The 14,111-nt window shown below is 39.7% G+C and overlaps 1 protein-coding gene across 12 annotated transcripts in view; it reads left to right on the top strand.

Moving 5' to 3' along the window:
• The window catches only part of msn (serine/threonine-protein kinase msn), a 777,533-nt gene that overhangs the window by 470,039 nt on the left and 293,383 nt on the right, over window positions 1–14,111 (top strand). For all 12 annotated transcript variants that reach the window (XM_070085848.1, XM_070085846.1, XM_070085843.1 and 9 more), the window contains one exon: window positions 7,453–7,602. In XM_070085848.1, coding sequence (XP_069941949.1) covers window positions 7,453–7,602 — 150 coding nt within the window. The remainder of the gene's footprint in view (window positions 1–7,452; window positions 7,603–14,111) is intronic.

The following is a 14,111-nucleotide window of genomic DNA, read 5'->3' as shown; positions in this document are numbered from 1 at the left end:
TTTTTTTTTTAGACCAACATGTATTACAAAAATAAAAGTGAATATGTAATTGTAGTTCATTGTCGTGATATATTACTGCATATGACTACAAATGCAATAGAAATAATAGTATTTCTTGCTTTAAATTATGGGTGATTGTGAAGAGAGTGGATATGCATGGTGTGGCCCAACTGGGCTCGGGTGGATGGTTGTTGGTTGTCGACAGAAGTGGATGGTAGAGGTTCTGGTACTGAAGTCGATAGTTGTATTGGAGTGTACATAAATTCTGTAATGGATCTCGGGGCTCTTTTACCCTGCAGTACATTTTACAGCTGATGGTAAGGTGTTGTCAGCTGGTCTAGACCCCACTTCAGAGCACTGCTTCTAGATTTGTCAGAGTCATCTTCAGTGAAAAAGTCAGCAACTCTACGAATAATATGGAACTGCTCACATAACTGCTGCAATGTTAACTATTTCTTCAGATTCTTCATCTTCTGTTATCTCCCTCCCTTGTATCTGTGCATCAAGCTCTGCCAACATTTCCCGTGGACTCCTGTCTTCATCATCTAAAAGCTCATTCACATCTTCTTCATTCATATCTTCAAAACCATCACCTGGTAATCTCCTTGCCAGCTGAACAATTTCCTGAACCAGACTCTCAGGCAAGGAAAAACCAGTGAAAGAATTAAGTACAGAAGGCCATAACTCTCCCCAGCCTGCATTTAATGTTGATTTGGGCACTTCATTCCATGCAGTTCTAGCATAGCAGATACCATCTACAATGTTAAATTTATTCCAGAAGCATGGTACTGCATATTTGGAATCAAGAGTCCACTGATGCAACTAGTTCTTTCATAACTTTTTTTGTGTAGTTACACTTTTTTTTTTTTTCAACAAACTGGCCGTATCCCACCAAGGCAAGGTGGCCAAAAAAGAAAAGCGAAGTTTCTCTTTTTAAATTTAGTAATGTATACAAGAGGAGGGGTTACTAGCCCCCTGCCCCCGGCATTTTAGTCGCCTCTTACAACACATATGGCTTACGGAGGAAGATTTCTGTTGCACTTCCCCATGGAGATAAGAGGAAATAAACAAGAACAAGAACTAGGAAGAAAATAGCAGAAAACCCAGAGGGGTGTGTGTGTATATATATATGTTTGTACATGTAAAGATTACTAAAAAGAATAAGAAGAAGAAAATTGTCAAAGTGGGAAGTCTGAATGTGCGTGGATGTTGTGCAAATGATAAGAAAGAGATGATTGTGGATGTTATGAATGAGAAGAAACTGGATGTCCAGGCTTTAAGTGAAACAAAGCTGAAGGGGGTGGGAGAGTTTCAGTGGAGAGGAATAAATGGGATTAGGTCAGGGGTTTCAAATAGAGTTAGAGCTAAAGAAGGAGTAGCAATAACATTGAAGGATAAAATATGGCAGGAAAAGAGGGACTATAAATGTATTAATTCAAGGATTATGTGGAGTAAAATAAAGGTTGGATGTGAAAAGTGTGTTATAGTAAGTGTATATGCACCTGGAGAAGAGAGAAATGTAGGGGAGAGAGAGAGAGATTTTGGGAAATGTTGAGTGAATGTGTGGGGAGTTTTGAACCAAGTGTGAGAGTAATGGTGGTTGGGGATTTCAATGCTAAAGTGGGCAAAAATGTTGTGGAGGGAGTAGTAGGTAAATTTGGGGTGCCAGGGGTAAATGTAAATGGGGAGCCTTTAATTGAGCTATGTATAGAGAGAGATATGGTAATAAGTAATACATATTTTATGAAAAAGAGGATAAATAAATATACAAGGTATGATGTAGCATGTAATGAAAGTAGTTTGTTAGATTATGTATTGGTGGATAAAAGGTTAATGGGTAGGCTCCAGGATGTACATGTTTATAGAGGGGCAACTGATATATTGGATCATTATTTAGTTGTAGCTACAGTTAGAGTAAGAGGTAGATGGGACAAGAGGAAGGTGGCAACAACAAGTAGGAGGGAAGTGAAAGTGCATAAACTAAGGGAGGAGGAAGTTCAGGTTAGATATAAGCGACTATTGGCAGAAAGGTGGGCTAGTGCAAAGATGAGTAGTGGGGGGGGGGGGGTTGAATAGGGTTGGATGAGTTTTAAAAATGCAGTATTAGAATGTGGGGCAGAAGTTTGTGGTTATAGGAGGGTGGGGGCAGGAGGAAAGAGGAGTGGTTGGTGGAATGATGAAGTAAAGGGTGTGATAAAAGAGAAAAAGGTAGCTTATGAGAGGTTTTTACAAAGCAGAAGTGTTATGAGAAGAGCAGAGTATATAGAGAGTAAAAGAAAGGTGAAGAGAGTGGTGAGAGAGTGCAAAAGGAGAGCAGATGATAGAGTGGGAGAGGCAGCGTCAAGAAATTTTAATGAAAATAAGAAAAAATTTTGGAGTGAGTTAAACAAGTTAAGAAAGACTCAAGAAATCGTTATGACACGATTGCAAACGTGTCATTATGATTTCTTTAGTCATGTTGACGGCAGTGAAGGGACTTGAGCTAGAGTTCTTCACGACCACGCTAGCTGGAGATTCGTCTGTAAAAAACTTGCATTTGTGGTCACAGAGGTGCCTGTGCTAACCTTCCTATGGTGTAGAAATACACCTAGTTGGATGAATCTTATTGTGGCTAGCTGGTCTAGTGGCTAACGTGATGGGCTGGAGTTTTGAGACTCTATGACCGCGGGTTCAATCCCGGCCGGGGGTATGGTAAGTTAAGAAAGCCTAGTGAACATATGGATTTGTCAGTTAAAAACAGAGTAGGGGAGTTAGTAGATGAGGAGAGGGAGGTATTAGGTAGATGGCGAGAATATTTTGTGGAACTTTTAAGTGTTGAGGAAGAAAGGGAGGTGGTAATTTCATGCACTGGCTAGGGAGGTATACCATCTTGTAGGAGTGAAGAAGAGCAGAATGTAAGTGTGGGGGAGGTACGTGAGGCATTACGTAGAATGAAAGGGGGTAAAGCAGCTGGAACTGATGGGATCATGACGGAAATGTTAAAAGCAGGGGGGATATAGTGTTGGAGTGGTTGGTACTTTTGTTTAATAAATGTATGAAAGAGGGGAAGGTACCTAGGGATTGGCAGAGAGCATGTATAGTCCCTTTATATAAAGGGAAGGGGACAAAAGAGATTGTAAAAATTATAGAGGAATAAGTTTATTGAGTATACCAGGAAAAGTGTATGGTAGGGTTATTATTGAAAGAATTAGAGGTAAGACAGAATGTAGGATTGCGGATGAGCAAGGAGGTTTCAGAGTGGGTAGGGGTTATGCAGATCAAATGTTTACATTGAAGCATATATGTGAACAGTATTTAGATAAAGGTAGGGAAGTTTTTATTGCATTTATGGATTTAGAAAAGGCATATGATAGAGTGGATATAGGAGCAATGTGGCAGATGTTGCAAGTATATGGAATAGGTGGTAAGTTACTAAATTCTGTACAGAGTTTTTATGAGGATAGTGAGGCTCAGGTTAGGGTGTGTAGAAGAGAGGGAGACTACTTCCCGGTAAAAGTAGGTCTTAGACAAGGATGTGTAATGTCACCATGGTTGTTTAATATATTTATAGATGGGGTTGTAAAAGAAGTAAATGCTAGGGTGTTTGGGAGAGGGGTGGGATTAAATTATGGGGAATCAAATACAAAATGGGAATTGACACAGTTACTTTTTGCTGATGATACTGTGCTTATGGGAGATTCTAAAGAAAAATTACAAAGGTTAGTGGATGAGTTTGGGAGTGTGTGTAAAGGTAGAAAGTTGAAAGGTGAACATATAAAAGAGTAAGGTGATGAGGGTATCAAATGATTTAGATAAAGAAAACTTGGATATCAAATTAGGGAGGAGGAGTATGGAAGAAGTGAATGTTTTCAGATACTTGGGAGTTGACGTGTCGGCGGATGGATTTATGAAGGATGAGGTTAATCGTAGAATTGATGAAGGAAAAAGGTGAGTGGTGCGTTGAGGTATGTGTGGAGTCAAAAAACGTTATCTATGGAGGCAAAGAAGAGAATGTATGAAAGTATAGTAGTACCAACACTCTTATATGGGTGTGAAGCTTGGGTTGTGAATGCAGCAGCGAGGAGGTGGTTGGAGGCAGTGGAGATGTCCTGTCTAAGGGCAATGTGTGGTGTAAATATTATGCAGAAAATTCGGAGTGTGGAAATTAGGAGAAGGTGTGGAGTTAATAAAAGTATTAGCCAGAGGGCTGAAGAGGGGTTGTTGAGGTGGTTTGGTCATTCAGAGAGAATGGATCAGAGTAGAATGACATGGAGAGCATTTAAATCTGTAGGAGAAGGAAGGTGGGATTAAGGTCATCCTCAAAAAGGTTGGAAGGAAGGGGTAAGGGAGGTTTTGTGGGCGAGGGGCTTGGACTTCCAGGAGGCGTGCATGAGCGTGTTCGATAGGAGTGAATGGAGACGAATGGTATTTGGGACCTGACGATGTGTTGAGCGTGAGCAGGGTAATATTTAGTGAAGGGATTCAGGGAAACCGGTTATTTTTATATAGCCGGACTTGAGTCCTGGAAATGGGAAGTACAATGCCTGCACTCTAAAGGAGGGATTTTAGGATATTAGCAGTTTGGAGGGATATGTTGTGTATCTTCATACATATATGCTTCTAAACTGTTGTGTTCTGAGCACCTCTGCAAAAACAGTGATTATGTGTGAGTGAGGTGAAAGTGTTGAATGATGATGAGAGTATTTTCTTTTTGGGTCACCCTGCCTCGGTGGGAGATGGCCGACTTGTTGAAAACAAAAAAAAACATGTACGTGTAGTGTGACCTAAGTGTAAGTAGAAGTAGCAAGACATACCTGAAATCTTGCATGTTTATGAGACAGAAAAAAGGACACCAGCAATCCTACCATTATGTAAAACAATTACAGGCTTTCGTTTTACACTCACTTGGCAGGACGGTAGTACCTCCCTGGGCGGTTGCTGTTTACCAACCTACTACCTAGAGTAGTTACACTTGAATGATTTAATAGCTCCCCGATCCAGTGGTTGAATTAGAGATGTTGTATTTGTAGGTAAAAATACAACTTTTACACATGGGGTCACATCCAGCAAAGCTTGTGGATGAGTATGGGAATTATCAAGGATGAATAGTGCCTTGAATTCAAGGTTCTTGCTGTGTAGGTAAAACTTGACTTCAGGAATAAAGTGATGCTTAAACCAGTCAATAAATATTTCCTCTGTCATCCATGCTGACTAGTTTAACCTCCAAATTACTGGTAAGGTGTTTTTATAAACACCTTTCAAAGCACGAGGATTCTTAGAGTGGTAAATAACCATGGGCTTACACTTGAAATCACCTGATGCATTACTGCAAAGGAGCAAGGTGAAGCGATCCTTTGCTGTCTTGAAACCGGGTGCACTCTTCTCTTGCTGACTGGTATAAGTTCATGTTGGCATTTTTTTTCCACAAAACACTTGTCTCATCAGCATTAAACACTTGATGTGGCTCATAGCCACCCTCAGAAATAATTTTCTTTAATTCAACAGGGAAATTACTTGCTGCTGTATGATCAGCTGAAGCACTTTCACCGGAAAATTTAATATTATGTAACTTATTATGCAACTTAGTTGTTGAACCAGCCTGTGCTAAAAACACACTTTTTCAGGCCTCTCTTCCTTATCACACACTGCTTTAAACAACTGTAAGGCCTTTTCCCTAATTAAGACAAAATTAAATGGTGCACCTTTCTTTGTTTTTTGTTCGATCCACTTGACCAACAAGTTTTCTATTTTATTTACTTGTTGGGACCTACGTATCATTCTTTTCATGAGATGACATCTTGGGTTATTCATTACACAAGCTCATATATTCGCTTCATTCTTTTTAATTGTACGAACTGATGCTTCATTAAGGCCATAGGCCCTCACTATATTCATCACATGTGAGCCACTCTTAAGCTTATCTAATATCTCAGTTTTCTTTGTAATTCCTAGACTTCAACACTTAAACCTTTTCTTGCCACTTTCAGCAACACTTGTATGCTTACTGGTGCCATGATTGCTTGGCAGATTTAACAAATGGCAATGAAAATATGTACGATGTATGTATATAAACACAGCGAGGTTCCCGAGTATTGTCGTCCTACATGCATATGAACTGTACTAAAGGCTGAGAGGTGGTGTGGGTGAAAGTGGGTGGCTGAGGATGACGGGAGGATGGCGGTAGGTCTCCCCCATGGACTCAGTGGTGTAACCCACCACGGGCGACTGGGTGCCTGCGCTCTCAAAATTTTTTCCCCTCCCGCAAACTGTGTTAAGTTAATTTTACGACATGTTACCTAAAATTGTGCAGCAATTTTTCAATCGTGCTATATCCAAATTGTGCCAAATAAATTTATGCTAAATGACGGTCTACTGTAATTTTATTTTATTATAAACATTTTCTGGTTGACATTAAACTTGTATCCTTGAAATGTGGATAGGCTATTTACATGTTGTGTTTTATAATTAAGAAACACTGCTTGACACTTGTTGTGGTATACTGTGATATTAATAATACAGTAAATATCCATTTACATATTGTGTATGTAGTATGTAATTGTCCTCTTCCTCCTCTCGCCCTCCTCCTTGGGCATCTTTTTCCTTTCTTCCTCCCCTCTTTCCTATGCCTCTTTTTCCTCTCTTCCTCCTCTCTTTCCTCTGCCTCTGTTTTCTTTCTCCCTTCTCTTCTCACCTCTTCTTCATCCTTCCTCCCCTTTTTCTTCCTCATCTCTCCTCATCTTACTTTTCCTGTTCCTGTTCCTCCTCCCTCTTCCTTGTCCTCACTCCCCACTCCTTTCTTCCACCTCTCTTCCACTACTTTCTCTCCCTCCTTCCTACCTTCCTTTATGCATTCACCATCTCTCCTCACTAACTTACACCAGTCTAAAGCTGTAGTTGATTTTTACTTGATAATTATGTAAAATATTTGTTTTTATGAAGACCCTTTACATGAGTATGTTATATAGAATATTTAATTCTAATAGATCATTAATGAGCTACATATAACAAGTTACATAAAAAGCTCTTTGAGATGGCCAAACATTATACCATTTGGAAGATAAAAATTTTCTTCATTTTACATAATGGTTCATTTTTTTTTTTTTCAAACCGGCCATATCCCACTGAAGCAGGGTGACCTAAACAGAAAAACAAAAGTTTCTCTTTTTAAATTTAATAATGTATACAGGAGAAGGGGTTACTCGCCTCTTGCTCCTGGCATTTTAATTGTCTCTTGCGACACTCATGGCTTATGGAGGAAGAATTCTGTTCCGCTTCCCCATGGAGATAATGGTTCATATTTCCCAATATTAATGCAATGTTTGACGTACAATGTATGTTTGTATTGTTAGAACTTGGAAGTACAGTTTGTATATCTTAGAATATTTTAACTTTATTCAGTTAATTTTATTTACCACAGCCATGGTAATTTTACTGTGATGTATGTCTGAAGTTTAAATGTATTTCTTGTTCCAGTTGATTTTGGTGTTAGTGCCCAGTTGGATAGGACTATAGGAAGACGGAATACATTTATTGGCACTCCATATTGGATGGCCCCAGAAGTTATTGCCTGTGATGAAAACCCTGAAGCAACATATGACAACCGTAGTGACCTCTGGAGTTTAGGTAATGTGAAATCAAGCTAAAAAAATTTATTTAATACATTATTGTGTGATTTGGATACCTGTGACCAGTTATGCTTTTTTCTCTCCTTGCATATTGGCCAAAGGCCAATCTTCTCTCTTACTGGCTTGTTCAACCAGGCTGTGGCTGTTGCCAGTCTACTAGCTCTCATAGCCATTACAACCTGGTTGATCTGGCATTTTGTGGAAGTTGTGGTCCACTTTCTTATTCAAGATGTCTACTCTAGTCCTGGCAATATATTTAATATCTAGTGGTAATGGGTTGAAGAGTCTTGGGCCATGGCTCCTTCCTTCTTTTCACTAGGTTTAATTTACATTTCCTCCCATAATTCTTACTCTGGTAAATTATGATAGTGTGTGGGTTTGGGATTAAGCCCTCAAGTATCTTGCATGTACAGTGTATGATATGTAGGCAAGAAAGATGAATTGTTATTTACACTGGGTATATTCTGAAAGGTATGATCCCTAATCTGCCTGCTGGAATTGCTCCTTTTTGGGTCACCCTGCCTCGGTGGGAGACGGCCGACTTGTTGAAAAAAAAAAATAAATAACAAAAAGTTTGGCAGATGATTCAGAATATTCCCAATGAAAAGCAGAGGTGCTATGAGTGTCCTAAAAGATAGCTCAGTTAGTGTAAAGGGGGCCAAAACTTTTCAACTACAGTATGTTGGACTCTGTGCCACTAGCATCAAAAGCCTGGTTGACCAGGCCATCAGTCCGGAGGCCTAATCAGGGACTGGAGCATAGAGACAGTGGACCTCAGAGTTGTTTTTGAGTAATCTTCCAGTAATCTTTCTCTCCTTTATTCTAGGGAGTACATTCCAAGTGTTTTGAGGCATTCCAAGTAGTTTAACCCTTTCATTGTTGAGACCTCTGCTTGCAAACTTGCTCTCACTGTCAAAGAATTAAAAGAAAAAAAGTTTTTTTCTTATGAAATGATAGAGAATCTTTTCCTGGTGGTAATGAAATGAAAAGTATGAAATTTTATGGAAAACTTACAGAATTACTCTCTCGCAAAGTTAGAGGTCTCAGCAATATTCATGCATTGGTGATTTCACCCACTCTGAGCCCTATTTTCAGCCAGTTCCATTCTTCCAGTCAACCAAATTCATAGCTATTTCACTAGAACTCCTTTTGTTCTGTTGATTGAGTACAAGAAACTGCCCATTTACCTATTTCAACTACCCAGTAAAGTGATCAGAAATTGGTAATTTGGCCAAATTCATACAAAATTCATGGAGTGCCAGTTTCAAAATAGGGTCAAGAAATAACAATGCAAACATTCCTAGCACTAAAATAACATTTTTTCTGTTCATTAGTCACGTCTCAGGCCCCTCTTATATTATGCTTGCTTTCCATTTTGAATTTTTATTCACACAAAAAATAAAAGATTTACTGTTATGCTGATTACTGCATTATTGTATAAATGGTATAAATAATATCACTGCATTTGTGAAAACATATTAGACCCACCAGTTGATGTGTATTTTACGTGTGACATGATTTATTTAATCTTGAACATCGGCAAAAAATTTAACATTTCTGCTATATTGAGCTCAATTTCAAGGTACTTTCAGTCTGTAAGCCATTCAGAATCATCTCTATTTCTGTAATATGTCTTCCATTCTATCAAATGAGACCAAGAAAATGAGAATACAATCATAAATACCCTATGAATATACACCACAAACACACTGTTTTAAACCAAAAACATGGTCAGAGTTTTTTTTTTTTTTCATTATGTACTGTGTGCTGTAGGATTTTTTTTTTTATACTGCACACACTGATCACTCAGATCCATTCTCTCATATGTAGGCCTACCAGCTATATCCTGCAAGATTGGAAGCCACTAGAATTTTGACATAGTATTACAGGACTGAGACTGGCTTGCAAGCTGTAATATTACGGGACTGACAGCGAAAGGGTTAAAAACGTCATCTGCTCTATTCAGGCAGTAAATGATCTTGGTACATTTTGTAGCTCTCAGATGTGACAAAAAAAAAAAGAAAAAAATGGAAACCCACCCATAGTGGTCAGGCTACATAATTTTTCTTACCTTTAACTTCTCATTTACTGTTGCTCTGTTCTATCTTAATCCTTTCCCTTTTTTCTTTTGCCATCTTCTTATGGCTTAAAAAAAAAATTGTTCCTTGACGCTGTCTTGTTTTGAAAATTTTCATTATCATTTTGTCATTTTTTCTGGCCTTTGTGGGATTACTTTGTGTTTTATAATTGATGGGTTGTCAGACGGGTTGTCAGACTTGAACCCAAGTCTTTTATGTGTATGTTCCTTTTGTTCTAGATGATATTCTTGCATTTTGTATCCAGTGCTCAATTTTAATTCTTCATTCTTTCCATATTTGAACAGCCAGAATTCGTCACCATCGAACATCATATTACTCTCTATGCCCATGGAATTTGCTGATGTGTGTTTTCTGTCAATGTGAAGTTGTGGATGAGAAATGGTGAAGAACAGCAAGGCACAATACTGTGACTGAAACAATACACAAACAGCAAACACATAGGAGAGAGGAGCTGATGACAGGAATCTTTCTGACCTGTCGACCTTTCATGGTGCTCTCCTTCCTGCTTTTGATAGCCTGTTGTCTAAGAATTACCACCTTCCTTGATGCTATCAACATGCCCTTTCTTCTCTTAAATCTAATACCAAAATTGTCATCCTCTCTTCTGACAAAGGCAATTTGGTGATTATCCTTGATCGTGAAGATTACCTCTTGAAGCTGAAGCCTTGCTCTCTGACTCATGTACTTACACTTCTCTTAAATATCAAAAAGGCACAATACTGTGGCTGGAACAATACATGAATAACCCACACATAGGAGAGAGGAGCTTATGACAACATTTCGGTCTGACTTTGATCATTTACAAAGTCACACTAACAAAAAGGAGAGAAGGAGGGGGTATATATAAGCCAACAGACAGGGATGGGGCAAGAGAGGTAAGTAGGAAAAGAAGAAGAGAGGTAGTGGTAGAGGTAGTAGTAATAGTGGAGTCAGTAAAAGACTAAGAAAGAGGAGCACTGCAAGGGAGCTAGGGTCCCACAAAGGGTAGGAATGAGAACATAGGGGGAGGGGAATAATAATAATGGACCAAACACCCAAGGCAGAAGAAAGAAAACCCAAAGGAGAAAGAGGAAAGGGGAAGAGGGAGAAGGGGAAAAAGAATCAGGTTAGGTCACGGGTGTTCTGAAGTTTGGAGCATTTTACATTGTAATGGGAAAGGAAGGCATCTAGAGAGATAAAGCCATGACTAAAATTCATACAAGGAAAGTTGTGTATAAGGGAGAATTCAACCAGATGGCAGTTGTGAAAGTTAGAAGTAGGGTAAATGTTTTTAGCAGGAGACCAGTCAGTAGGATGACTGTGATCTCTGACATGACAGAAAAGAGCATTGCTGGTGTCAGCAAGCCTAACACTACTTTTATGCTCCTTGAATCTGTCAGAAAGAGAACAGTCAGTTTCTCAAAAGTATTGAAGAGGACAGGAGGAACAGGAAATGAGTAGACACCAGGAGCATCTGTAGAGGGAGGAGGGTATGAACTAGATTGGTGCAAAGGGTGTTAGTCTGGTGAAAAGTAAGCTTAATGTCTTAAGGAATGGAGAGTTGTTGAGATTAAAGAGACTGGAAATATAGGGATGGCAGAGGACAGGAGTGTTCCCAAGAGTAGAGAGTTTGGGAGAGAAGAAAGTCCATTTAGCACATGAGAAGGCAGTCTATGAAATGGGAAGGGTAGCCAAGACAGGAAAATTAATTACGAAAAGTGGAAATTTCTGATTGAAGGAACTGAGGATCACAAATGCGGAGGGCACGGAGAAAGAGGGAGATAACACTTTTCTTGACAGAGGAAGCATGATGAGAAAAGTAGTGAATGTACATGTGGTACACTGAAAAACAAAATCTGTATCTGAGTGGTGGACATGAACATCAAGGAAAGGAAGCAAGGAATTAGATTCCCATTCAGCTTTAAACTAAATGGAAGGGGCAAGATTATTAACCCTTTGACTGCCGCAAGCCCCTTTCTGAAACTGTCATTCTATGTTGCAAAAGTTTTGGAAAAAAAAAAATTAGTTTTTCTTATGAAATGATAGAGAATCTTTTCCCAATGGTAATGCCACCAAAAGTACGAAATTTGGTTGAAAACTCAAGGAATTATGCTCCCACGAAGTTAGCGGTCTCGGCGACATATATTCATCGGCAATTTCGCCGACATTGAGCCCCTGTTTTTGGCCAGTTCCGTTGCTTCAGTTGACCAAACTCATAGCGATTTCTTTAGAACTCCATTTTTTCTATCAGTTGAGTACAAGAAACTGCCCATTTACCGATCTGAACTACCTAATAAAGTGGTCAGAAATTGGCAATTTGGTCAATTTCACGCAAATTAAAAAAGATGCCAATTTCAAAATAGGGTCCAGAATAAACAATGTAGACATTCTTGGCACTAAAATAACATATCCTCTGTTCATTAGTCACGTCTCTAGGCCCCTCGTATATTACTATTGCTTTCTATTTTGATTTTTTATTCACACAAAAAAACACAAAATTTACTGTTATGCAAACTAATGCATTATTGTAAAAATGGTATAAATAATATCAGTGCACTAGTGAAAGAATATTAGACTCCCCAGTTGACGTGTATTGGATGTGTGGTGTAATTTGCTTACTCCTGAACATTGGTAAAAATCGAACATTTCTGCTACTTTGAACTCAATTTCAAGGTCATTTTCATCGTGAAAGTAATGAAAATCATCTCTGTTTCTGTAATATGTTTTCCATTTTATCACCTGAGACCATGAAAACGAGAATACAATGATAAATACTATACGAAAATACACCTCAAAGTCGGCGTTTTAATCCAAAAAAACGGTCAAGAGTTTTTTTTTCTCGTTATGCACTGCGTGCTGCAGGATTTTGTTTGTGGTGCACACTGACCACACAGACCCATTCTCTCACATGTGGGCCTACCAGCTTTCTCCTTGATTTGAAACCTCTAGAATTTACACGTATAAATACGTCAGAAACAGTGGAGCGCAAGACGTATATATATGATGTAAACAGTCAAAGGGTTAATGGCATCAAGAAATAGTTGGAAGAGACTAGAGTCATGAGGCTAAAGAGCAAAGGTGTTATCTACATAGCAGAGCCAGAGTGAAGGGGGCACATCAGATTCCTAGCTTAAATACCCAGCTGAAAGACTGCCTCACTGGCAGTTACCCAAATACTTTATATCTAGCTCCAAATAATTCTACTGAAATCTCACTCATCATTAAATTATTAAAAACCAAAGCAGGAGGTCTGGATAACTTGCCACCATTCATATATAAAAATGCTGCACATGTGCTTAGTTAGTTTAATATGTTTATTATGCACCCCATACCCATCCTGTGGGCGGTAGTCAAAAGATTACAGAGGTACATAATTGGTCCAGGGACTGGACTCCAAAGTTTTGATAGCTGAGCAAGTTACAAAGGTAATGAACTAGATCTGGTCATAATCATGACCAAGTTACAAAGGTAATGAGCTCCAGGTTGAGCTGGTCACACTCATGAATAATTGCAAAGGTAATGAATCATAAACACATTAATCATGAGAATTTACAAAGGTAATGAGCTCCAGGTAGAGCTGGTCACAATCATGACAAGTTTCAAAGGTAATGAATGATAAACACATTATGACATGATTACAATCATAGACAAATTACAGAGTAATGAGCAGTTAACAAACATAGCAGGGAATTCATCCATTGCCCCAACAGCAGATGTTGCTAGGTGCCTGTCTCTCCTCAGCAGACAGCCATTGCAAACAGCAGCAAGTTGCCCAGGGATCTGCTGCTTGCACGAGCACCATCGACCCTCCCCAAGAGGTCCAAGAAGCCAGTGACTCCGTTAGCAGCCCGATGGAGAGCTGTCCTAGGGACTTGTCAGCGTCCTGGTGGACGCCAAGTTGATTGAAGATCCCAGGCCCTTGTGTGCACGGATGTTGAAGCTTGAGGAACTGAGTACACACTGCCTGTGGCACACCTGACAGCTGCCTCGCGGTCGAACTCCACGATGCTGTCCCTGTAGTGGAAGTTCCTGTGAGCCCGGCACTCCCTGCAGTGCCATCGCTGACATCGTGGGTTAGGGGAGAAGTACCCTCTACAGATGGGGTGGCGCTGGGAGTTGGGAGGGTGAGGCGGGGGAGATGCGCAGGGGTGAGGCGTTATGAGAGGGTCACTGTTTACTACACACGCGCTCCCCCTCCCCCCCAGCGGAGAGGGGGGGAGGCGCTGACTGGTCTTGACTCAACAACACCAAACCCTCTAAAACTGCACAACACTTCAACTATTTACGCTGAAACGATGCACTGGGATATCCATTCGCTGCTCTGGTATCTTCTCAAAGCATTCACACTGAGTTCTGTTAAGTAGGGACCTGGTCATCCTCTTTGACCAGGAGCTATCCTTGAAAATCCCGCAGCTAGCCCGCTACACAA

This window comes from Cherax quadricarinatus, chromosome 17 (assembly GCF_038502225.1).
Source record: "Cherax quadricarinatus isolate ZL_2023a chromosome 17, ASM3850222v1, whole genome shotgun sequence".
Taxonomy (NCBI): domain Eukaryota; kingdom Metazoa; phylum Arthropoda; class Malacostraca; order Decapoda; family Parastacidae; genus Cherax; species Cherax quadricarinatus.
The sequence above is the reverse complement of the archived record's forward strand: the minus strand, read 5'-3'. Positions and strand labels throughout refer to the sequence as shown.